The sequence below is a fragment of the Sinocyclocheilus grahami genome, unplaced genomic scaffold (genome assembly GCF_001515645.1).
Source record: "Sinocyclocheilus grahami isolate Dianchi unplaced genomic scaffold, SAMN03320097.WGS_v1.1 scaffold302.1, whole genome shotgun sequence".
Lineage (NCBI taxonomy): Eukaryota > Metazoa > Chordata > Actinopteri > Cypriniformes > Cyprinidae > Sinocyclocheilus > Sinocyclocheilus grahami.
Window position 1 is genome coordinate 1,921,286 of NW_015505481.1, and position 25,797 is coordinate 1,947,082.

A 25,797-nucleotide genomic window follows, 5' to 3' on the forward strand; every position below is an offset into this window, starting at 1 on the left:
AAAATTAATTATGGCTGTTTTGACTGACATGATAACAGAATTCCAGAAAATAATAACTAAAAGGCTGCAAAAGTACAGAATATATCCCATTGTAATGTAATGACTGAATCTTAATTAAAAGTAAACACAGGGGAAATTAACACCTAGAACCATCTTAATCTTTCTCAGTCTCTCTCAGATTCACCTGTGACCGACAGTTGATTTATTACCATAGGAACAACTGAGGTGATAGAGTAAATATCAACCATGACTAACACACCCACAAACACAGGCGGCTTTTATGAGATGCCTGACATTTTTGAGACCCTGCACTCAAATAAAAGTGATTTAGTGTGTTCCTCTGATGGTCCGTGTGCACTTTCAGTAACAGCTTGCATATAAATGTTTGAAAAAGTTTGCATGCATAAGCACACACATGCAAAATCACCATCATGTGGGTGTCATTCTGAATGTCACCAGTCACCTTTATACTCTTTCCAGGAATGATCATCTCTCCGCTGCGTGTAGTCAGGCCAGGGGAGGAGGGGAAACTCCGGCGGGGAGGTGGAGGAGGGGGGGATTTTGAGGGCTTCTCCGTTCGATACCTCGCCACCGTCAGTTCATCCGAGCCTCGTCTGAATCCGCTGTCTTTACTGGAAAGTTTATTCTGAGGTTTATTAGGCTTGTGTTCAGGTGTGGCATTGGTGCTAGATGGACTCTGGCTCTGGTTTTGAATCTGGTTCTGAGCAGGTTTGAGCTGCTTGGCAGCAAAGTCTAAGTCAGGAATGGCCTTCATGAGCTCAGCCTGAGTCTCCTCCAACAGTCGATTAATGTCCTGAGCGCTGTACTGTGTTAGACTGGCTCTCTTCTCTTCCCAATCCCGCTCTGCTGCCTGAAAACACATACAGATTACATTTTACAAGATCATCAGTGCTTCAAAACAGCTAGTAAAGAAGCTGAACTGTTAATGCCTATTCACACAAAGTCCAACTTTTCAACTCTAAACACATTCACAACAAGATTTCAAAAGGAAGAAATATGCGCATGTGCACTATTATTAAAATTGTGAGGATAAGATTTTTTTTGTGTGTGTGTGTTTGATAGAAGTCTCTTACATTTACCAAGACTGCATTTGTTCATTGAAACATCCAGTAAAAACAGTAAAATTACAGTTACAGTTTTCTATTTGAGCCTATTCACACAAAGTCCAACTTTTCAACTCTAAACACATTCACAACAAGATTTCAAAAGGAAGAAATATGCGCATGTGCACTATTATTAAAATTGTGAGGACGATAAGATTTTTTTTGTGTGTGTGTGTTTGATAGAAGTCTCTTACATTTACCAAGACTGCATTTGTTCATTGAAACATCCAGTAAAAACAGTAAAATTACAGTTACAGTTTTCTATTTGAATATATTTTAAAATGTTGTGATGCAAAGCTGTATTTTCAGCATCATCACTCCAGTCTTCAGTGTCACATGATCTTTCAGAAATCATTCTAATATGCTGATTTGCTGCTCAAGAAACATTTATTTTATTAATGATGAAAATAGTTCATGCTTTTTTCATGATTCTTTGATGAATAGAAAGCAAATAAAAAGCTTTTTTTTTTTTTTTAAATAGAAATGGTTTGTAACGCTATAAATGTTCTTAATGTCACCTTTAATCAATTTGATCCTTGGAGAATAAAGCATTAATTTCTTTTGAAAAAAAAAACAAACCTTATTGACCTCAAACTTTTGAATGGTTGTTTATCTTTATGAACTTTATTACTGCCACTTTTGCATAATAAGTATTTTAAATGGTTGATTAATCAACTGTCATTTTCTTTTTAGCAACACAAATTGTCCAAGGTTAATTTCTAATTAAAAAATATACCTTCATACTATCGTCTAATTTAATGACGTCAGACCTTTACATATTAAAACAACATTACTAAATAAAAAAAGTTATTGCTATTGTATACATTTAGACAAATGGTTTCTTTCATTTTAAATCTCATTCCTCACCAGTCTCACTTCCACGGATGAGGCCTTATCAGACCCTCCTCGACCTCCCAGCTCGCCCAGCTCCCGCCCCTTCAACGAGCCCACCATCCCATGAGAATCTTTCTCACGCTGTACACTAGAAGGGTTCGAGTGGCTGTGGCTTTGACCAGAGTGAGGGCTCCAGTTAGCCAGGCTGGTCTCATTGAGGTTTAGCGGTGGACTGGTTGGAATATTAAAGTCTGTGTTCTTCCTGTACTCGTCCCCTCCTCCGAGTTTAGGAAAGGGGCTGGAATACTCATCCTGGGTCTTCCACACTCCTTCATTCACCTGCCTGATTAAACCATAAAACAACACACAATAATGAAGAGTAAATTACATTTGAGATGTGCGGCTAGACAAGGAATGATTAAATAAGTGTTTGTCTACCTCCTCAGCGTAGTGAGAGTGTCTGTGATAGATCTGCAGCGTTTAAGCAGAGCGTCCAGTCTGTGTGGCTCCTCTTTCAGGAATTTCACCGCTTCCACTTCCACTCGCAACACCACTCGCATTTTACTCTGGAGCCCCGGGAACTGATCTGAACGAGAGAGACAAAGAGAAAAACAGACGGGCAGAGAAGTGAACAACTCTCTTCGCTAACTGAGGTTCAAGTGTCTGGCTGTGAAGGACAGAAAAGCGTCTGTCTCACTCTTCAGCTCGGTGAGAGTCTCTCCCAGTTTCCTCAGCAGCGAGCTTTTCTCCTCCAGCTCCTGCACTGTCACATGTCGGTGACTGACAGACATCTCCTTCTTGATTTCCTCCACTGACTTTTCCAGATCACTGTCAAGAGCAAACACCCACTCATTAGCTTCATTACATATTGATTGTTTCAGAAAGAGCATATTAATTGACGCTGTGTTATTACTCAGAAGGGAATCTTGCACGTTTTGATGTTTCTGACATTTAAAAGTTCAAAAATGTAGCACGAGATGCGTGTGAAAATCCCAAGCCTGCCTCCCTGCGCTGTGGCGTCGGCACGCATTTGAATAAGTGTCAGTGCAGCAGGGTGTATTAGCACTAAACGACTGAGACACAGTCAGAGTGTTTACACTCGAAATCCAATTTAACCACGTCAAATAAATCCACCCCCCACAAAATGGTTTGTTACAAACAGCGTCCCGTTTATAATTGAATCACATCAGCTGGCTGTTAGCTATACTTAATAACTGCTATCAATTAAAAGCAACACGACTGATCTGGCAGCGAGTTGTAGAGGCGGATTTAGTCACCCTGCTGCTTTTAATTGGAAGAAAATAAATCAATGAGATGCTGTCCGTTATTTGTACAGGCTAACACTGAAGTGCGGGTCTGCAGGTCTTTAACTGAGACTGTTTATGCCACATTGTTATGCATTTATTCACTTTCGAGTTGATGAGAACCTGTGCAATAAAACTAACTGGGAAATAATTTTTTTTCAACATTATGCAGCAGTGTCACTAATCTAGTGCCTCAGACTGCATTATTATCGCACATATTGTGTGCGAGACGCACTGCAGTTGCTGTATGATGAGTTCCTCCTCGTTCAGGTATTTGAGTCTCTCCTCTTCCACTAGGAGGCGCTGTCTCTGGAGAGGGTCTTCCTGTTTCCTCAGCGCATCTGATAGACGCAGACTCAGCTCTGCCTCGGTCCTCTTCAGTAGACTGCGCATGGAGTCCTGGTTCTGCAACTACACACAAATACAAACCAATTAAAGTTTGTGTAAAGGCAATTTAGAGAACTGGTTCTAAACACATTATAAATGCTAGAAATGTATTGCTGAAAACACATTACAAAGACTAGCTAGCTATGCCTTTGTCACGTAAATGCATATTATAAACATGTATGGCTGTGTAAATCCAATTAAGATGCTAGAGGGAGCATTTTTATTGTAATTATTTGTGAAATTTACTAGCAATTTCTGAGTGAAAATTGTTTCATAGCTATTTTTTTCAGTGTATCATTATTAAACCAGAGGGCCAGGGCCCAATAGGGGTCCTCGTCAAATTTCCAAGGGCCAAAGGACGACTTTAAAATTAAAGGGAAATACATTTATATATATATATATATATATATATATATCTCTCAAATTAACATTTCGGAAATAATCCAACTCCAGTTGAGAAATAAAAAATGCATAAAACATAAACTATTACATAAATATCTAATAACTAAAAATCATATTTTATCTTATTTCATTGAAGAACATATAGAATAATTGTTAATTTAATATTTTAATGCTTTCAGTGTCTGTTAATAAAGTTTTAAGCAGATTTTTTATAATTACAGTAGAAATACTGGAAATATTTACCAACATGGGGGAGGGGTGTTAAAATATTGTGTTGGACAGCAGAGGCTTTCGGTCAAAAAAATTGATAACCACTGCTTGAGGTGATTTATATAACGCAGGACATGTTACTTGATCAGCCTCCTATGGTGTTTCTAGAACAATATTCCCAACAACCAATCGCAGCCCTTCTATGTTCAGCATTTATCTATGAACGATTGTTAAGCATTACAGTCGTAAGACATTTCAGGTGTATCAGTGTGGGAGCGTTTTACAGAAGGTCAGCTGTCACAATCCATCACAACACAGCCATCAGATGACTCATATATGTATCCATATTTAACATTGACCTGTCTTTGACCATATGCAGCTGTCATCTTGAATGTGAAGGTATAATATTATAGAATTGACTTTGATAGTGTGTGCATATATACCGTATGATGGATCACATTAGTTTAAGGTCTCTTGAATGCCCTAATGTGAATGCGCATCCATGTTCTTGAGTTTATTTTCTAGTATTTTCAATTTGTGCATGTTGAAGGTTGTGTGGGAGTTGGAATACCAGATATCACCATAATTTTGTGATGTGTAAGCGCTCTGCAGACAATGTTTGTTTGCCCTGAGAGAAAAACAGTGGACTTTGTCACTTGCATAGCGCCGATAATGAGAAAAGTGTGTAACCACTGTGTTTTTGCACACTCTACGTTTGTGTGTACGATGCGATTTTAGTGTCATTTGGCGGTAGTTCCTCCTCAAGCTGAATTATTTATGAGTCTCATGCATTATTCAACATATCCATGTCTCCTAGGTAACGGGACGAGGGCAGGGGCCGTGTCTCCAGCTCTGGCATTCAGGCAGGTAATAGTCTAACTCAGCAATCTGCAGTTGTCATGACACCAGCGGCTTGGCTCTCGACACCAAAGCAATTGACACCAATCTCGCCGTCCCCGCACGACATGCTCAGACTGTTGCAACATCCCCTCTACAATTATTCATGATATTGTACAATGCATTATAAGGTGCATTACAATGCATTAAAACTACTTTTATAATGCATTATACATAAAGGCTTTAAGTAGTGTTTTAAGTAGTGTAAAAGCATTTTGCAAAACAACTCTTTCCCAAGCAGGTTGCTTTCAGGTTTGCTTTTAAGTTCACTTCTCTAGCAAAATTATCTTGTTTTAAGTACTAGTAGATACTTACATATACTGTACGTAGTATGCTTAAAGGGGTCATATGATGCAATTTCAATTTTCCTTTCTCTTTGGAATGTTACAAGCTGTTCGTGCATAGATAAGGAAAGACTAAAGTCTCAAACCCAAAGAGATATTTTATGGAGGACTGTTTCCTGAACCCGCAGAGTATTCTACAATGCGTCTGTGCAAAAAGGCTGTTTCTATAAAGTGGGGCAGTTCCAACTTTGCAAGGACAGTCTGGCGCTTCTGATTCACAGCCAAGTACATTTTTTATATTTAAATAATTTGCCACTGATGATTCAAACGCGAGTTTTGAGCAGTATAGAGTAGTCTCAAACCCAAAGAGATATTTTATGGAGGACTGTTTCCTGAACCCGCAGAGTATTCTACAATGCGTCTGTGCAAAAAGGCTGTTTCTATAAAGTGGGGCAGTTCCAACTTTGCAAGGACAGTCTGGCACTTCTGACCAGATGCGGCCTGCTGTGTCTCTGCGTCTTCTGACCAGTAAGTACTAAGCCTGTAAGTAAGTTTTCATATTTAAAGGATTTGCCAATGACGATTCAAACGCGAGTTTTGGGCAGTGTAGAGTAGCGCTTGTTGTTTGTCATTTCTCCGATCACAAATGCAGACATGGTTTTATGATTACGCAGTGCGATGCAACGCAACACGTAAAAAGACAGTATAAGTCATTATAATCCATAATTATGTCCCCACTGGATGCAACGAATGCCTCGTTTATAATGGGTTTTCATGTTTTTGTCTCATCGCGCCGGGACACGGCATCACAGTATGGTAAGGGGCGTAACATTTCCGTCACACGCTTGAGGTATTCGGCCAATCACAACGCACTGAATAGCTGGCCAATCAGAGCACACCTTGCTTTTCAGACCAATTAGCTTTGTAAAAATCGACGCGTTTCAGAAAGGCGGGGCATAGAGGAGAAACAATAATGTACACTATGTGGAAAATAATGTTTTTTTTTTTTACCTTAAACCGCATAAATGCATTGCATTACATAATGTTATTTTTATCAACGTCATATGACCCTATTAATATATACTATATATTTTATTTCATAATTAAGAATATTTTATATTTTATAATTATTTGTTCATTTTTTGCAGTATGGGATTGTCTTTCTTTTGCAAATGCAGACTCTTTACAGCTGCAGGGTTTATATTATGTAATAAGGACTACAATTTTTCATCTTCCATATATTGAAATCTAATTCTTTTAGAAAATTCCATATGGAAATAAATGGTTTTAGGTTTTTGAACACGAAGAACCATTGTGTAGGAAATAACAAAGGAATATTTAAGATTCTGCACTCTTTCTAGGTCACTAATTGAATAAGCAAATTAATCATGTGAACTCCTTTGTATAAAAGTAAAAATTTCCGGTAACACTTTACTTGAAGGGGTGTGCATAAGATTGACATGACACCTTCATAATCATGACATGACACATGTCAAGAATATGAAGGAGGTTTTATGCATGTTTATGACAACTGTTATTAAGTGTCATTCGCTCAGTTATGTCATTTTTAATGCAAATATGACATTATTTGACCTAACCCTAACCTAACCCTACCCCTACCCTTACCCCTAACCATAGCCCATAACAAAGACATCTCAAACAATGTCATCTTTGCATTAAAAATTACATAACTGAGCAAATTACACGTAATGACAGTTGTCATAAATATGCATACAAAACCTTCATATTATTATGTACAGTGGGGCAAAAAAGTATTTAGTCAGCCACCAATTGTGCAAGTTCTCCCACTTAAAAAGATGAGAGAGGCCTATAATTTTCATCATAGGTATACCTCAACTATGAGAGACAAAATGAGAAAAGAAAATCCAGAAAATCACATTGTAGGATTTTTAAAGAATTAATTGGTAAATTCCTCTGTAAAATAAGTATTTGGTCACCTACAAACAAGCAGGATTTCTGGCTCTCACAGCTTGCTTCCATTGAGAGAAACGGACGTCTCTCTAAAAGCTTCCTTTCCTGTTTTTCTCTGTTTATTCAGAGAGTTCACGGTAGAGATGCGAGTGTTTACTCATGAATCACACCGGTAGCGATCATTCCACAGTCAATTTTTATTAAAGCACTGCTGATTGAAAAGCTGACTTGATTTGGGGCCAGCTTCCTCTCTCTCTCTCTTCATCTATGTATCCCTGCTGGCCCATACCATCTCATCATTGAGCATGATATTAAGAGTTATTGCCTGCCCTGCTATAGGAGTGAATCACACACAGCAGCAGCCAGAAAAATAAATGACTAGTTGAACACATGCTCACTTACACATAAATACACTCATACACATACAATTAGATATACTTATACACAGTAGTGTAATAAATACAGCATTCCCACATTTTTTGATCAATTAATTTCTATGGCTTCCCAAAAACTTTCCGTTCATGGTTCTTTTTTTATATATAAACACAATGTGTGTCTACTGTTCAAAAGTTTGGGGTCAGTAAGATTTTAAAGGTTTCTGAAAGAAATCTCTTATGCTCACCAAGGCTGCATTTATTTAATCAAAAATTCAGTAAAATTGTAATATACAATTTAAAACATCTTTCTATTATAATATATTACATTATATATTTTCTATTATAACATATTTTAAAAATGTTATTTATTCCTATGTTGGCAACACTAAATATTCAGCAGGCATTACTCCAGTCTTCACGATCCTTCAGAAATCATTATAATATGCTGATTTGCTGCTCAAGAAGCATTTCTTATCAATGTGTCAAAAAGTTGTTGCTGTTTAATATTTCTGTGGCAACTGTTTTACATTTTTTCAGGATTATTTGATGAATAGAAAGTTCAAAATAACAGCATTTTTGTTAAATAGAAATGCATCCATGCTGGATAAAAATAAATGTAAATAAATCTTTAAAAAAAATCTCTTTCTATATATAGACTATGTTCTATTCGTAAATTGTAAGACTTGCAACATTCTGTCCAGGGACTATGGTTGAAAAATAATGTTAATGTACAATGTCCCTGTTAAGTAAAAAAAATAAAAATCAAATTAAATTAAAAATATATATATTCTATTTTTCCTTTTTTATTTATTCATGCTTGGTTTTGAAATATTTAATGAGTTAAAATTGCTCTTGGTGAGTGCAATCCATATAAAATTATTCTTAGAAATCATGGATGACTGGAAAAGTCATGAAGATTCATTGCTGCGAGATCCCTGTTTGTAGACACTGCACTCACAAAGAGAAATGTCTGATGCAATTTTATAGCTGAGCATAACTAGAAAAAATCATTTTCCGCTGTAAAAATGTCCATGACTTTTTGAGGCTAGAAAAAATAATTGAAAAATTCCCTTGCATTTCCAGGTGTTGCAAGACTGTGGGAACTCTGTAAATACAGAAAGGAAAGCGTATGACAGACACACAACCCAATAGGATCTGTCAGACTGTTAGTGTGCCGTCTCCTCTCTGCTGGCTTTCAGCCCTCCCTAAAGCTCCCTCCACATCCTTCCTTTCTCTCCTCCTTCACACATTCACCAACACAAACATTTCCCTTTATCATACTCCTGCTCAACATGTCACCATGATAATCTGACAGCTGGCCATACAAGGAATTGCAACAGTTTACAACAGTATCCATACATATTTTATTTAAGACATTTTGCCCCATTCAGACATCAGATTCTATATCCATCCTGCTCGTCAGAGACGACTGCTGTCTTGAGATAGTTGGTCCATATCTAAAAAATCTGACATTTTGACAGATACGTTTCTGATTGATACAGTATCTGAATGTTCCCTGTTCCCCATAGAGGTAACTTATCAAACATCACTCTTCTTCCGCTTTTTCTGTCTGTTTCTCTGTATTTCTGCCCAACTTAACACACACAGGTACAGAACACCAGCATTTCAATATAAACTTTCTGTAATGTAAAAAGTAAGTGATTTTGAATCCAAAATTGTCAGTGTCTATCTTTTGCAAATATGTATTAAAATCATCAGTAACACAATCAAAAATGTTCAAAAACGTTCAAATAGGTTTGATTTTACCATCAAGTCCTCTGGTTTGAATGTTGAAGTGTGTAACGCATGCAAACTTTCCAAACTGAACTCTAAACATGACCGAGATCGCTGCATTTTACATCAGGACGGAGCAACAAATCTGCCGTAAATACCAGGTGAGGCCATTCAGCACGTCCTCTTTGTTTTTCGCTGCTGTGTGTAAATAAATTAGACTGTGAGATATTGTGAAGACTACAAATCGGCACTGATGTTCCTGCCGTCTGTGCCTTCTGTATCACCTTCTGTATCACCTCCTTAAATCGTCCTCCCTGCCAGCAGGCAAACATCTAGATGGCTTGCAGTGTTAGGTGTTAGCATTGTTCAGTTGATTCTGACTGGTTGACACTTATTCCAATATGGCTATGAAGTATTTCCAGGTCTGCGAATAGTGTTTTACACTTAACCAAGTCTAGCACACGTACAAGTGATTTCCATGGTATAAGTGGAATAACTGACACGGAACTGCCTTAAGAATTCATATTTTAATACACATCTAAGGAGTAACAGGTAATTGGCTTCGCATCATGCCGCATTTCGACCTCAGGTATGCATTCAATTTTTCAATATTTCAGCGGTCTGTTGTCAGTTATTCCTTACTTTGAGACAGAGGTCTTACAATAATGACAATGTCTGACCTTCCAACTGTGCCAGTAGTGTGCGTTTCTATGACTGAATCTAAGCAAAAATACAGCTATCATAATTCACAGCTATCAAATGAAAGCAATTTGGAGCAGTATTTTGTGTAATGTGTGATCATTTGCACTGATGCTGTGAGTGTTGTTGTCAATCGAAAAGTGACACCTTTCTAAGTAGGAGTGAAATTACAAAGTTTCGAGCATCAAGAAACATTTGTCCTCAACATTTAACTAAATTGAGCTGAATAATGACACTATTGTCTTTTGTAAAGCTGCTTACAGCTGAAATAGAATTCGTTTCATCATGAATTCTGCAGTATTAAAACTATTATTTTCCTGTTTATTCCTTTGAAGCCGCTTTTTGACAGTCTGTATTATACAAAGCACTCTATAAATAAATGTGATTTAACTTGAGCTCCCTGAAAGCTAAATGCCACGATCAGTCAATCAGAACAATCAGTCAATCAGAACACCTGCTGTGTGTCAAGATGCACGAGATTGTAATGTCTTACCTGCATTTTACGGAGCTGTGCGAGCTGCTTGCGCAGATCGGTGGCGTTCTGTTGTAGGTCATGCAGGTGAAGATGCATCTGTAGCCTGGAGACGGTGGAAGCCCGAGAGCCTCCAGATGAAGGTGGCGGCATCAGTGCCAGCGGGGCAGATGGAGTCAGCGCTAATAACCACAACACAGGACAAAGATTCTACACTGTCAGCTCGAAAGACGCACTCAATCAAATACGAATTATTTTGCACTTACCCATCTACACCTGCATTGTTTAGTCCTGCTCCTGGAGATCGACCTTACAACAGAGTTTATGCTGCTTCCAAGTTACAACGAATGTGTTTAAAAGTTTAACGCAAACATAAAGTCATATTTAATAGTCAGAAATCCAGGATAATGCTGGATTCAAGTCCACCTGGCAAACTCTTACAGCCAAGTTAGGCAATTGCTTTTAGGATATACTGCATAACACATTCAAGTTGAAAACACAATATCCAAAATGGAACAAGATCAAAAGCTCTTTGTTTCCTGTTTTATCAGTAGATATAAATGAATGCACCTGCATCATTTTTACACTACTTATATGCATGGAATTTAACAAACAATGAATATATTTGCATAAAGAAAACAGTTAGGAGTGTGTAGCTTTATATTGGTAATAATTACAAAATCATTCACTCTCATGTGCTGCAGATTAGCACTTTCAAAAATGTGGGCTTGGTGATTAGTGGTGACTTGGTGACTCTTCTCATTATCACCAAAGCTGCAAGTATTTGATTAAACAGTAATATTGTTACATGCTATTAAAATTTGTACAATTTTAAAATGTAATTGATTCCTGTGAGGGCTAAGCTGAATTTGCAGCATCATTGCACCAGTGTCACATTATCTTTCAGAAATCCTTCTCATATGCTGATGTTGTGCTGCTTAATATTTTTCTGGAAACTCCTGGTAAATATGACTTTGCTTGGTTATTCATGAGAACAAAGCTCATGATTGTGATATTTCTGACCTGAAGATTGCTTAAGCCCAGACTTTCCAAGTTGAGGTCAGGTCGATTAAAGAATTATGGCAGATAGTTTTTTTTATCATAAGCTGTGAATGTTGATGGTGCAGTATAGTATGTACAGATTTTCTGTGTGTACTGTTAGAGAACAATAAATATAAAGCTTGCCTGAAAACACTAGCCATTTAGTTGGTTTACGAGGAGACCAAAGTACTGTACATTTCTAATGATTCTCCATGAAAGCATGGAGTGATAAAACACACCAATAAATACACAATTATACACCTAATGTTCATTATTGCTCTTTATTTTGTTTTATTAGCTCTAAAAGCTTTCTGTCTTAGTCGGTAAGTAAAAAATCAAGAGGAAGAAATGTGAAACTGCCCTGCGAGTCTATTTTATTCTGAGCAAAATCACTTCATAATGTCATAATTATGATTTCCGAACTTTTAAGGAGGAACTTCCCAGGAGGATTTGAACACAGTATTAGTTCCAGCCATGTTTCAACACACCTGGCTGTAAATTCAATCAAGTGACCTTGACTAGCTGGATCAGGTGTGTTTGATTAGGATTGAGGCTAAACTCTGCGGAAAGGAAGATCACCAGAAACCAGATCAAGGACTTTTGCTCTACACCCATCCTTCTTTGTGTTTTCAGACAGAGGTACACTAACCCACACACACACACACACACACACACACACACACACACACAAAGCATGTTGTCACCTCCAGAACCCATTCAGGAACATGCTGTTAGTGAGGAATACAGAGATACCAGCACTCTCCAGTCAGTCGTTTTTAACAAAAGGGTACATGTACTGATTCCCCAAGATTCAGGAAATGTGAAAACCAACACATCCTCCCCACACTTCATTTTCAGCGTGTGAATGTGTTAAGTTCAGGAGTGAAAACAGACTGAGGGAGAGCAGATCTAGTGCAGACAGGCCACAGAGGAGAGATACAATAGAAAACTACAGTGGGATCAGGCATTAAAGGGATAGTAAAGAGTGTTGTCACCTCCAGAACCCATTCAGGAACATGCTGTTAGTGAGGAATACAGAGATACCAGCACTCTCCAGTCAGTCGTTTTTAACAAAAGGGTACATGTACTGATTCCCCAAGATTCAGGAAATGTGAAAACCAACACATCCTCCCCACACTTCATTTTCAGCGTGTGAATGTGTTAAGTTCAGGAGTGAAAACAGACTGAGGGAGAGCAGATCTAGTGCAGACAGGCCACAGAGGAGAGATACAATAGAAAACTACAGTGGGATCAGGCATTAAAGGGATAGTCCACCCCAAAAAATGAAACTTCTGTCATTTCTATCATTTATTCACCCTCATGTTGTTTCAAACCTGTAAGAGTTTCTTGCTTCCATTGAACACAAAAGAAGATATTTTGAAGAATGTGAATAATCAAATCAAATGTTTGACCAACATCCTTCAAAATACCTTATTTTGTGCTCAACAGAAGAAAGAAACTCTTACAGGTTTGAAACAAACTGGGGCTAAGTAAATGATGACAGAATTTTCATTTTTGGGTGGACAATCTTTTTAAAGAAACAGAAGGATCACATTTTCGTATATATAAAAACAAACACGGCCACTACATACACCAGGAAAGACCAATTAAATATGAGAGAGCAGAGACAAGGCTACCTTTCTTCTTCAGCCGGCCAGCTGTAACATACATTAGAAGCTTTCAGCTGGCAGTTAACTAAATAACCGTAATGAAGTAAAGAAACAGAGTGCTGAATTGGACTTTTCGTGGATCAGATTCAAAAGGGGAAACTAGGACTCATGGGAAACTCTCTCGATGGCCCTTTACTGAGGTGAGAGTCGGCTTAGACTCACCTCTCTTAACCGTGAAGAACCTTCAAAGACAAATCTAGCAAATCAAAACCCTGGCTGCAGCCTTTGAAGGCTTGGCCACTGATGAAGACGCTCTCTGAGGACACCCGTTACGGATTTGAGAAGGAACAAAACTGAAAACTAACACAAAAAGGAGCACTGAGCAATATCCGTGAAAACATCAAGGTTGTTCTGACAAAAAAGAACAAAGGAGTGAAAACAAGGTAGGGTCCTTCATTCAAGTGCACTCTGATGAAGATTCATGTCTTGTTGTTTTAATATGTCAAAAGCCTGTTTGAGATCAGCAGTTTTTAAACTTGAGCCAGCCTGATCTACTAAGAACATGATATTTTAGACATTAGCTTTATAGCCTGCCTCACAACTGCTTTGGACAACCATAAAGAAGTAGCTGGACTCACTTCCTGTGGCAGAGCCGTCGCTGGTGGATTCGGTCTTCTCGCTGGAAGAGAAAGGGAAGGGCCGTGAAAAGTCCGCCCCCTGGTCCGGCGGGCAGCCCGCCATCATGCAGAGACGCAGCAGGCCGCATCTGAGGATCATACAGCCATGATACTACCACTGTACTACAGCACCTATTACTATACTGACACTACACTTCTCTAACACGACGACTACACTAGCCTTCTCTATGGCTTACAAAAGGTTTTGCTATCTATCTTGTGTTATGCTACTGTTATTGCGCTTTTACTATTTCCACACATTACAATTCCTTTGAGTAACACAGCTTTATTTAACCTATAAAACAATTGTGTTAAACCATGTACACTGCTGTTCAAAAATTTGGAGTCAATAAGAAATGTTTTTTTTTAAAGAAATTATTACTTTTATTCAGTAAGGAATCCTGAAAAAAACTGTTTCCAGCATTAATAGTAATAAGAATTGTTTTTTGACCAGCAAATCACCATATTATATTGATTTTACACTGAAGACTACAGTAACGACTGCTGAAAATCCAGCTTTGCATCACTGGAATAAATTACATTTCAAAATATATTTAAATAGAGGAGTTGTTTTTAATTTGTAATAATATTTCACAATATTACTGTTATTACTGCACTCTAAAAAATGCTGGGTTGTTTCAACCCAACTTTGGGTCAAATATGGACTAACCCAACTGTTGGGTTAAATTTTTTAATTAAAGTTTTAACCCAAACGTTGGGTTAGTCCATATTTGACCCAAAGTTGGGTTGAAACAACCCAGCATTTTTTAGAGTGGTATATCTTACTTATTGTTATTACTGAATCAAATAAATGCACTCTTGGTGAGCATAAGAGACTTCATTCTAACACATTATACAATTTTAGCAACTCCAAACTTTTGAATAGTGGTGTATTAGAACTGAACTATACAACCCAATATGATACTATTCTTCATTCTGACCCATTCTATCTATTCTACCTATTTTTTATAATCCAAAACAATTTAAACACTATGCTTAACCACAAGTCACTGGCTTTAATAACATCTAAAGGTCAGCAATGAACTCTCACTTAAAAGTATCTTTAAGGCCTATTTACACCAGGGTAAATTATGAGCACAAATTTCAGCGCTATAGGATTTTAACACCAAAATGCACAGATTTGCACTGTGATTATCTGACTTTTTGTTCATACACACAAAAAAACCCCTCTCTAATCAACAGGATTTATATCAGGCATTTCTATCTTTAACTCTACCTAATCTGAATTAAACACCCTATTTATACAATAATCTTATAATCTCTTCTCAATGCTTTCTTCAAAACTCTCTTTTTGAGATAAGAATCTAATTATTATTCATTTCCTTTCATCAAATAGTTGATGTGAATGACTTGTCACATCGAATATGAATGATAATAAATGTCCAGCAACATCAAAGCATCGGGTACAAAGAGACTCATGGCCATCGCAGGACAAAAAAGACCACCACCACACACAAGTTCAATACAAGCACTTACAGTCAGCAAGTGAAGACATTTTTGCAAGCTTATGAAACATAAGAAAAGGCAATGGCTATATAGCAAACAAGAGAACACAGGATATTACCGCATGATAGCAAAATGGAACCATGATAACAACAGTGAGCATGTGTGAAATGGTTGAATGTATTGCGTAAAACAGTTTTTTAGTGTCAAGGACATTTTACATGGTACACAGTCTTAAGTACAGATGTTTTCCATACACAAGAGAGAGCACAACACACACTCACTACTGCTTTAGTTCAATGCTAACAAACAACAGGCTGCTTCTATAAATGATGCAATTACTGTAAATTACGTATTTAACATTGCATGTGAAAACTTATCAAACTATACAAAAAATGAACAACAAAATGCCATTTATTTCTCCATATAATGTTATTTCTCCATAAAATAAGTTGAACTGTGAACTCACACAGTTACTGTGTACCATGTACAATGATCTTTACGTGTCAAATGCTTATTGTGATTGACTTATCAGAAGCCTGTATATGTGAGATGGCTTTTATAGATAGGTTGTCATTGTAAGTGAGCATCTGATTGGCACTGGTTCCATGTAAATGGATCATAGATGGCTCTATGGATGTATTCATGTCTTACGTGCTGTCACTGTCTGGTGCTCGGGTTAGGACGCTCTGAACCAGTCCAGTCAGACTGGCTATCTGCTTCTCCATTGCCTCCATACGATCCCTGCTAACGAGACAGAGACAGAAAATATATAAGTGTAAACTTTTTTAACATACATTTCCCAGGGTTTTTTGCTTAAATTTTCTCTTAAACACTGTTATAGTAGTAGATGTTCCATTACTGGCAGTCATATCTGTTCAAAGACAACATTTCCCCTAACAGTGGATTGTCTAGGGCAGGGGTGTTCAATCCAGGTCCTGGAGAGCCAACGTCCAGCAGACTTTAGCTCCAACTTGTCCCAGTCCTGAAGACCTTGATTACTTTGGTTCAGGTTTGTTTAACTGGGCTAAACTCTGCAGGACAGTGGCCCTCCAAGAGCAGAATGTGACACCCCTGGCCTAGGGGCATCACTCAAGATCTCTCAATAATGAAGTGCCAGTGCCCGGGCAAATGTTTCATTTTCTAGTGAGTAGGTGTAGCTTAGCACAGAGTAAAAACTGTTTAGCTGTTAGATCAATCTGTTTGGAAGAAAACTGAGTAAGAAGAATCCAGTATCTGTAAAAAATGTGCCACAACATCCAAGAAAATCCCAATGAAAAGACAATGCCCAAAATAAATCCGATAAAGACAAACAAGATAAAGCAAACGAGACATTAAAAAGCTTGTTTAAATCATGTGCCAACTTTGCCAAGTTCTTATAAATGTACTATATATATATTAATGTTTTATATATTTAAGATTTTGGAAAAAAATCAAAGGTTTTAGTTTAAAGACTAATGCATTATGCATATGGTGCAACCATGACGTAAACAACAATAACATATGCTCCTAAATGATTACTTTCAAAAAAGTTATTTAAATATACAGTATACTGTATATAGAGAAGAAATTGTTGAATAAAGTCTTTATTTTTGTTTTCTTTGCGCACAAAAAATATTCTCGTAGAGTCATAAAATTAAAGGTCTTTGCACACCGAGTCCAAAATTCTTGTCCAAAATATACATTTAAATATTAAATAAAAAATAAATAAATAAATAAATCCGACCTCACGTTGTCAATCACGTTTACACACCGTCTCCGAAACTTTCATCCGTCATAAAAAAAAAATCTGATTAGGTTAGATTTTCTGTGTTTTCGCATCCATAGCAAGCATTTTGATAGGAAAGGATGACGAATATGAAAAAAAAAAAAAGCATACAAAAATTTTGGAATGATGTCACATGGACTATTTTAACTATGTCCTTACTACCTTTCTGGGTCTTGAACGTGTCAGCTGTATTGCTGTCTATGCAGGATCAGAAAGCTCTCAGATTTCATCAAAAATATCTTAATTTGTGTTCTGAATATGAATTACAGGATTGGAACGACATGAGGGGTAGTAATTAATGACAGAATTTTCATTTTTGGGTAAACTATACCTTTAATAAGGATTTCTTTCTAGCATTTGCATAATATTAAATGCTGTTTATTAATTTATGTTGAACGTGTGCAGACTGACGTTCCGTTCTTGTCCATGAAAATGTGTGTTTGTCAATGAAAAAGTAAATAAATAACCTCACATGAATGTACATGTACTTTTGCTAGTGCTCACCGTGTGTCCGTCTCGCCCCCAGATAATGACGACCCAAATCCTGGTCCCTTACTCCCATCTCCTAGGGGTTCAGAACTGGAGCTGGGTCTGGACTTCGGACTCTCCACAAACACCGAAGAGGAAGCCGAGTCTTTGCGGAAGGTGGTTCTCACAGGTGACCCTCGGCTGGGAGACCCAGTGAACGAATCCCTGTCCCTCAGCTGCACGTCGGGAATCTTCTGTGGGGAGGAGGGCGGCAGACGAAAGCCCATGCCGAGCGTGGAGCTGCTGTAGGTATCGGAGTATAGAGAACCTCCAGGCTTATACAGGCTGTCCTCCAGGTCGCTTTGAAGCGCCGCAGCTGAGTATGTACTGAGAGACCGCACCGACCCTCTGCGGTACAGACCTCCTGACACCGGGAAGCCGAAAGGGTCGGCGATGGTGGCCAGGGACTGAGTAGAAGCGATACTAAGCCGACCCTCGTGCATCAAGCTGTACGGATCAGCATAAAGACCTTCATTCTTTAGGAGGACCATGCCTTTACCAGACATCTCCTCGTCGGGTTTGACATCACGCCGCTCCAGGATGGCCGAGGAGGAGGGGGTTAGGCCTTGAGCCTGTCCGTGAGAGGGCGAAGGGTGGTGGGAGTGGGACGGATGCTGGGGACCCTGTGGGTGAGGGTGGCCCGGACCAGCAAAAGAGGGGGGCCGACCTCCGCTGTAGGAGAGACGAGATCGAGAAGGAGAGCTGGAGGAGGGCGAGGCAGTGGAGGAAGGGAGAGTGTTGAGGCGACGGGTAGGTGACGAGTCCCGGGATGAGTAAACCATCTCTCTCTAAAATAAAACAGAGAAAATACATTTTCATATTCATTTTATGAATATATCACTCTGGGTAATTTATTTGAATAATCTGTGTCCAAGTCATAGAAGAAAAAATTTTGATGCATGAATGCATAATGCATACATGATTAATAATATATAATATAATAATAAATACAATACTAATTTTGATATAAATACAAAAATAAATTTGATAAATGAAATCAATTTGATATCACAACACTTATTTACCTCAAAATAATAGTGAACTGTCATTTTAAAGGGATAGTTCACCTTCAGTTGCTGGTCCCCATTGACTTCCATAATATGGGTAAGAAAAACAAAGAAAACACTAATGGGGACCAACTGAAGGTGAACTATCCCTTTAAATGACATAATGAAGAGGAAGTGATGTCATCTGTGTTTTTAGAAATTGGCAAGTTCTACTCTAATTTAACATTTACAATTTTTTTTGCTTTTTTTTCGTGCTTAACAAGATTTGTCAAAAAAAAAAAAACGAACAAAAAAAAAAACAATTATAATTTTTTTTTCTAAAATAGTTAGTTTTCTATTATTTATAATGTAAACGCAAAATAATTCAAGATTTTTAAAAATAATTTACATTCAGATGGTACAATACAATTTTATTTGTCTGGTAGAATGTTTAAAATCCTACAGAAATCTAATGTAAAAAAAATTGAAAAGCCACCAATTCAACAGAATAATTTAGTTCCATTCATAGTTAGGAGTGTTAAAGTGGATATTTGCCAAAAATCACTCAAAAGTGAAAATGAGTTGCTGACAAATCAAACATCTCAAAGCAAGAGCAATCCTCTGAGGTTTAGGACAAAAACCAAGAGCAGAGCTCTAGACTCATTGCCCTATTCTCTCCTTCTCTCACTCTTTCTTTTCATGGGTCTGTAATTCAACTCCGGGGAGCTCCATTCACCCTATTCACTCCTTTCACCCAGCCTAGCTAAAGCTACTGGCATAACATTGGATTACATGACACTGTATTCAGATTTCACCAGCGCTTCTGAGTGAGCGCATATACTTTACTAAGCTACAATGAGCAGAAGGAAGAGCTTTTAAACTCTCCATTCACAAACACCAGGAAACCCACACTCATCTAATAGATCCATTTTTGATCCATTTCTGTTCCCTTTTGTTCCCCACCTCTGAGAGTAGTCAAACTTACTCAAACTTACTGAAGCATTACAGGGATATAGCTTGTTAGTCTGCGTACAACGGACACACTGACGTAAATGCAAGTACACACTCCAGGGAGCAGTTGACATGTTCTGTCTAGAGTTCTGTTGATGATAGAGAAATGGGCTTTATATATTCACTCAAACACACAAACAGTGAAGGGCTGTAGAGTTTCAACTCGAGTGGCAATTTGAACAAATTCAAAGTGGTCAAAAGGTGCAATGAGCTCTTATTTTATTTAAAATATGAAAGCAGCAATTAACCTAAAAAAAACTAAAGTTCCAGTTTAGAGTGTATAGAATTTTTGTATAGTATAAATTTTTATTTTTAAAGAAAACTGAAAAAAACCTCTGCACAATCATTCTCTCTATCTCTCTCACACACACACACACACACACACACACACACACACACACACACACACTGCATAAACACTTGGGAATCGTAAGTAATGAAACCAGGGGAATATTTTCAAACCGGGTCCTAGGGTCCTGTAAGTAAGTGCTAGGAGGTCGTATTTTAGGACCAGCAAAGTGCATATAATTAATTACATGTTTCAGTTGATTTTTAACACATTAAAAATAATATTATTACTGTTTTATTCTATCTAATCAGAAATCATGAAATTAATCAGAATTATTCAATCCTATGGACAGTTTAAATGTTATACATAATAGTGGGTAGGAAAAAATACTCTTGCAACTTAAAGTAAATATTCTGCAGATAATATTTTAAATATTTAATTTTCAAAAATTTAAATGTAACCCCCCCCCCCTGAAAAATAAAACATTTAATTTTAGAAACATGTTGTCTTTGTAATACCACACCTAGTATTTTATCACACAGAAGGGGTCTTTATAAATAAATAAATAATACATAAATATCACTATATAGCTGCCTTTATATTTTATGACACAGTCCTGCACAGGGGATCATCATATTTTGTAGTCCTTGGCATAATACAGTTTGAAAACCCCTGAATTAAGTAGCAATTATTGGTCTTAAATATATACTAAATAATCTAAACATAAACAATAGCACCTTTTGCTACAACAAAAATCTGTTGTGGATATGAACCTTTAGCATCTCATTATCATACAAGCAACCAGTCAGTAATTAATTACACTGATTTAAGTCTAAATGAGTGAAAACCCATTCTGCTTTCCCAACTCTGACAACACTCTAAAAACACACACACACACAGACATCAGTGTACATACATACAGTACACTCCATGCAAACAGACAATAAACAGAAACATTTGCATACATTAACAGCCTCATGCCTATTGTTAGCTGAGAGACTCGTGTCTAATAGCAGTGGGTATGAAATGGTAAAGACGTCTCACACCAGAGAAGTAAAAACGAACATTTGATCAACAGAGTGACGCAACATGATCGGATTTCAAAGTCAACCCACATCAAACTCCTGTGGTAGCACAGTGAGCTCACAAAATGAACCGAACTCCCAAGTTATATGCCAAAAACTGTGCATAATTCAAAAACCTCCGAGTTCAAGAACATCCAAATCTGAAAGACGTCGCTCAATGGATCAAACAACGGGTACGTCCCTTTAAAATATTTAACACGCAAAAAGGGCCGTGACGTCGATTTGAAGGTTAGGTTTGCCTTTCATCTCGCCACATACTGCGATCTACATCCTTAACCTTGTGATTTCTTATTTTGACTTGGGAAAGAAAACATTCTTTAAATATGGATCATGCTTGGCGCCTTCTTTTATCCATAAGCCCATGCTGAGACAATGTAAGATGGCAAACAACTGAATCATTGAATGCAGGAGGAATATCTCACCCTGAGGTCTCCGTTGGCCAGATGTGCCGCAGGATAGGAGGCATAAATGGGCTCTTTGCGATAGATTTTAATGATACTGCGGTCCTGTATGTCCCGCACGTCCTCCAGCTCGTAGAAGACGTTCCTTGCTTCGTCTTTGATCAAGATGGCCGTGTTCGGGGACTTCAGCATTCCCGCTGTCAGCTTCTGAGGGAACATGTGCACGATAAGTGCGTGCAAGGTCTCCAAACTGTTGAGCTCGTGAGTGATATGAACACGTCTGGTCTCATCGCCAAACTGCAGGAAAAGGACACCTGAGGAGAGAGAAGGAGAGAAGTAAGAAGAAAGTCAAGAAAGACCACCATGATCAAGATGAAAATGGTGAAGCATACGCTCCTAAATGTGAGATTTGTGCATTTGAATGGCATATAAAATTGTCATCTATTAGCTTTACGCAGTTTTATTATAAACTATCCAACTTAATGTGATGTATACAGTATTCATCAGTTATACATAAACGAAAGAGGTAAGATTTCTGTAACAGTGCTAATAAACTGAATGTGTTTTAAACACTGAAAAAACAGCCTCAATACATAAATCCAATTACTTTCTGACTGATACATTTTAACTAATTGAATTTTTTTGGAATCTTATGCCATATTCATACTTTTCTAACTGAACGAATTCAAATGTTTTTCACAATGAACAGATTTATGCAGATTCTAAGCAATCTGAATGAATGCATTTAGAAGAAAAGATTGTTTAAATAAAATCAAATAGATGAAAATTGCTGATAATAAACTGTGCAGAAATCTTACCTGCTGCTTATCTGTTTTATTTATGTGTGACTGACAAATATAAAGTGTGAAAAGCATCACATTAGGTTTATTAGTCTATGTTAAAACTGTGTAATCCAAATGGATGTCAATTTTATATGCAATTCAATTGCATAAATCATAAATATAAAGTGTTGTAAACTGCTGTGAGAGAGAGAGAGAGTGACAGACAGATTTTAGGAGGGATGTCAGTGACAGCAAGTCGCTCATTCAGGGCTGCTGACCTCCTACTGCAGATTTTTTTGTCATTAGTTTTTGTCAGTTTATCTCGACGCACTTCACCTAAAGGGGCATCAAGCGATCCTAAATTTCCTGCTGACGGGATAATAATCTCTCTGGGGAAGAGCTCCAACCGAATCACTTTCAGCAAATATTGTGCGCTTGCTGTTAACATACACTCGGCTATAAAAGTTCAACAACACTGTATCACGTCTAAGAGATACTTCACGCCATGGAAAACAAAGCTAAAAAACAAACTGTTGAAGGTCAGTTCATCTGAATGCATTGTACTGCTGTAATTAAAGCACTGCTATTAACTATCAACAAGTAGAAAACATTTCACAGTATCTAATTGCAGGACAGCGAAATGTCATCTTCTGCCAAAAGCAAACCAGAACAGTGGGGCACATGTTTTTTTCCCACTGATTCATTTATACCACCCAACCCATTGAAACAAAGCGATTCAACAGAATGAATCAGACTTTCCATCACAGCAAATGAAAAACAACAGAATGTGTTTAATTATTGTGTCATCTCACTCAACTGTAAAGCTGCACGCACAAAACAATGTGACATTTAAAGAAGTAATGCAGCACCGTGTCACATCACTATTAAAAATAGCAAAGATATTTCCTGAAGTTAATCTGATTGCAACTTGAACTGTTCTTGTACTCCGAGTTATTTACTAGGAAATGTTTATCATAATGAATACTTAACTGTCTATCAAACATTCAAGTAACTTTCTGCATAACCTTTGGGATGATGTTTACATTTTAACAAAGCGTTTTGATTTTGAATTGCGCCCAGAAATTGTTTTGAAATCGTTTCTCAAGAGGCTGTTAAATTTAAATTGGTTATGCAGTAACAGTTCAGAAGAGTTTCATAAACAATAGTTGTATTTGAAAGTTACAGGAAGTCGATTGGATGAATAAGAGGCACCAGTGAAGATGTTTCATTTTCTATTATTTATGGGCTTTGTAGGCCATTACAGGCCTTAACAGAAGAGAAGTATGTGGAAAATTGTGTACGCTACCATTCAAAAGTTTGGGGTCAGAAATCTTTTTAATGTTTTATAAAGTCTGCATTTATCTGATTAAAAATACAGTAAAACAGGGATATTGTAAAATACTATTGCAATTTAAAATACATGTTTTCTATTTTAAAATATCTTAAAACTGAATTTATTCCTGTGATGTTAAAGCTGAATTTTCCAGTTTTCAGTGTCACATGACCCTTCAGAAATCATTAAAACATGCTGATTTGCTGCTCAAGAAACATTTCTTATTATCAATGTTGAAAACAGTTGCTTGCTGCTTAATATTTTTGGGAAAACAGCGATACACTTATTTAGAATTCTCTGATGAATAGAAAGTGTAAAAGAACAGCATTTATTTCTAAATCTTTTGTAATATTATTCATGCTTTTACTGTCACTTTGGTAAATTTTATGCATCTTTGCTAAAAAAGTATTCATTTCTATCCAAAAATAAAAAAATAAATCTTACGCACTGACACTAGTAAAGTTGATAACTTATTCTTGTGTATTTGAGTGTCAGGTAAAGATATATGTTGAAGGTATATGTTACCTGGAGAGCGTAGTTTATTCTGGCTTGCAGAGCGGGAGAGTGGGAGGCTCTGACGGAAACGGTTCATGCGGTTGAAGCCCAGCGGCATGTCGGCCTCAGACATGGTCTCCAGAGACTCAGCAGATGCGAAGGACAGTTTAGACGCCTGGTCTGCCAAACCCGACTGAGTGGACTGGGAGTGACGTGGACTACGGCTCTAAATGACAGAGAGAGCGAGAGAGAGAGAGAGATTTCCAGCATTTTAAATGGCATGATAAAAGGCAGACATTATTTACTCACAAGGAGAAACCAAAAGCAAATTCCTCCAACGAGAGTAAATTACACCTAAACCTCCCAAGTTTGTACTCAAGCTCAGGGTGAGAAAGTAAGGCAGATAAAAAGTACCTGATTCTCTGTTTGTGTAATGATGGGAAAAACAATGCATTGACAGGAAAATCACTCACACACAAACAAGTCTCTATGGATATGTCTCTACAAACAGACCGAGACGCTAACTATTACACAGAACAAAACAGTCTGCCTCACTATAGCATATACAGTAACGGTGAATCACACATCTGTGGATTTCTTGTCAGATGTTTCTGTTTATTTTGTAGCATTTAATAAAGAGGATCCACACAACCGCATCCTGGTGTGTTTCAAGAGCTCAGAGACACCTGTAATGAGCTCCCAGGGTGCACTGGGGAAAGACTGGCAAGCTGGTTTGCAGAGCAGGACACATCCACAGAGCGCCATCACCATACATCAAATCTATTCTCCTCTGTACTGCAAAAAATCTGCTTCTAAATCAGCATTTTCCCCTTTTTTAAAGCTGAACATATTTAAAACTAGACAAATTTATTTGAAAGTGCATTTGTGTAACAAATATTATTTTCAGAGAATATAAAACATTGTGCAAAAGTTTGGGTTCCTTAAGATAATTTAATGTTTTTGAAAACTCAACAAGAATGAGTTTATTTGATCAAAATAGAACAAAATTAATACTGTGACATTTTGATTATAATGTAAAATAACTGTTTCATTGTAATATATTTTAAAATGTAATTTATTATTGTGATGGCAAAGCTGAATTTTCCAGTAATTTGTCCAGTCTTATGATCCTTAATAATGTAATTACAATTGTTGGTTTGTTTTGTGAAAGTCGTTACTGTCATTTTGTATCCAATCAGACCCCAGACATTTCAACAGTAGTGTATATCCTGAATTACAGTTAATAAACAATAATTTTTTCTTTTTTCAACCATAAATTGAATAACATTTAGAGAAGTTTATACTAGATTTAATTCATGAAAAGTGAACAAAAACAAATCAGCTAATTCACATTTATAAAAATAAAACTTATAAAAGCAGTGTGTGTTATTTACACGCAAGGTAAAAGCTCAGACTCACACACATAAAAAATGCTGAGGCACAGAAGCAGTGCTGTGTCCGTTCCCTTGCAGACAGTGTCTGAGCACAAATGGGGCCAAGTTGAGCTGATAGATGACCCCCCAGTGTAACTATAATGGGGTCATTTATCCACAACAGAGAGCAGTCCGGTTGCTACTCATACACAAACGCACATACTTACATACATCTATAAAATAAGAGCTTGTTTATCCACACAAAGATACATAGCCAGTGGGGGGGGGGGGGGGGGGG

General features: G+C 37.4%; 1 protein-coding gene across 2 annotated transcripts in view; it reads right to left on the minus strand.

The window, feature by feature from the left end:
• srcin1a (SRC kinase signaling inhibitor 1a) overlaps window positions 1–25,797 on the minus strand; it is a 66,655-nt gene that overhangs the window by 17,483 nt on the left and 23,375 nt on the right. For both annotated transcript variants that reach the window (XM_016293444.1, XM_016293445.1), the window contains exons 4-15: window positions 24,157–24,352; window positions 21,538–21,830; window positions 17,721–18,532; window positions 16,103–16,195; window positions 13,946–14,073; window positions 13,335–13,355; window positions 10,678–10,838; window positions 3,498–3,673; window positions 2,656–2,786; window positions 2,397–2,544; window positions 1,992–2,301; window positions 464–871 (exon numbers count right to left, since the gene is read on the minus strand). In XM_016293444.1, the coding sequence (XP_016148930.1) occupies window positions 464–871; window positions 1,992–2,301; window positions 2,397–2,544; window positions 2,656–2,786; window positions 3,498–3,673; window positions 10,678–10,838; window positions 13,335–13,355; window positions 13,946–14,073; window positions 16,103–16,195; window positions 17,721–18,532; window positions 21,538–21,830; window positions 24,157–24,352 (2,877 nt within the window). The remainder of the gene's footprint in view (window positions 1–463; window positions 872–1,991; window positions 2,302–2,396; window positions 2,545–2,655; window positions 2,787–3,497; window positions 3,674–10,677; window positions 10,839–13,334; window positions 13,356–13,945; window positions 14,074–16,102; window positions 16,196–17,720; window positions 18,533–21,537; window positions 21,831–24,156; window positions 24,353–25,797) is intronic.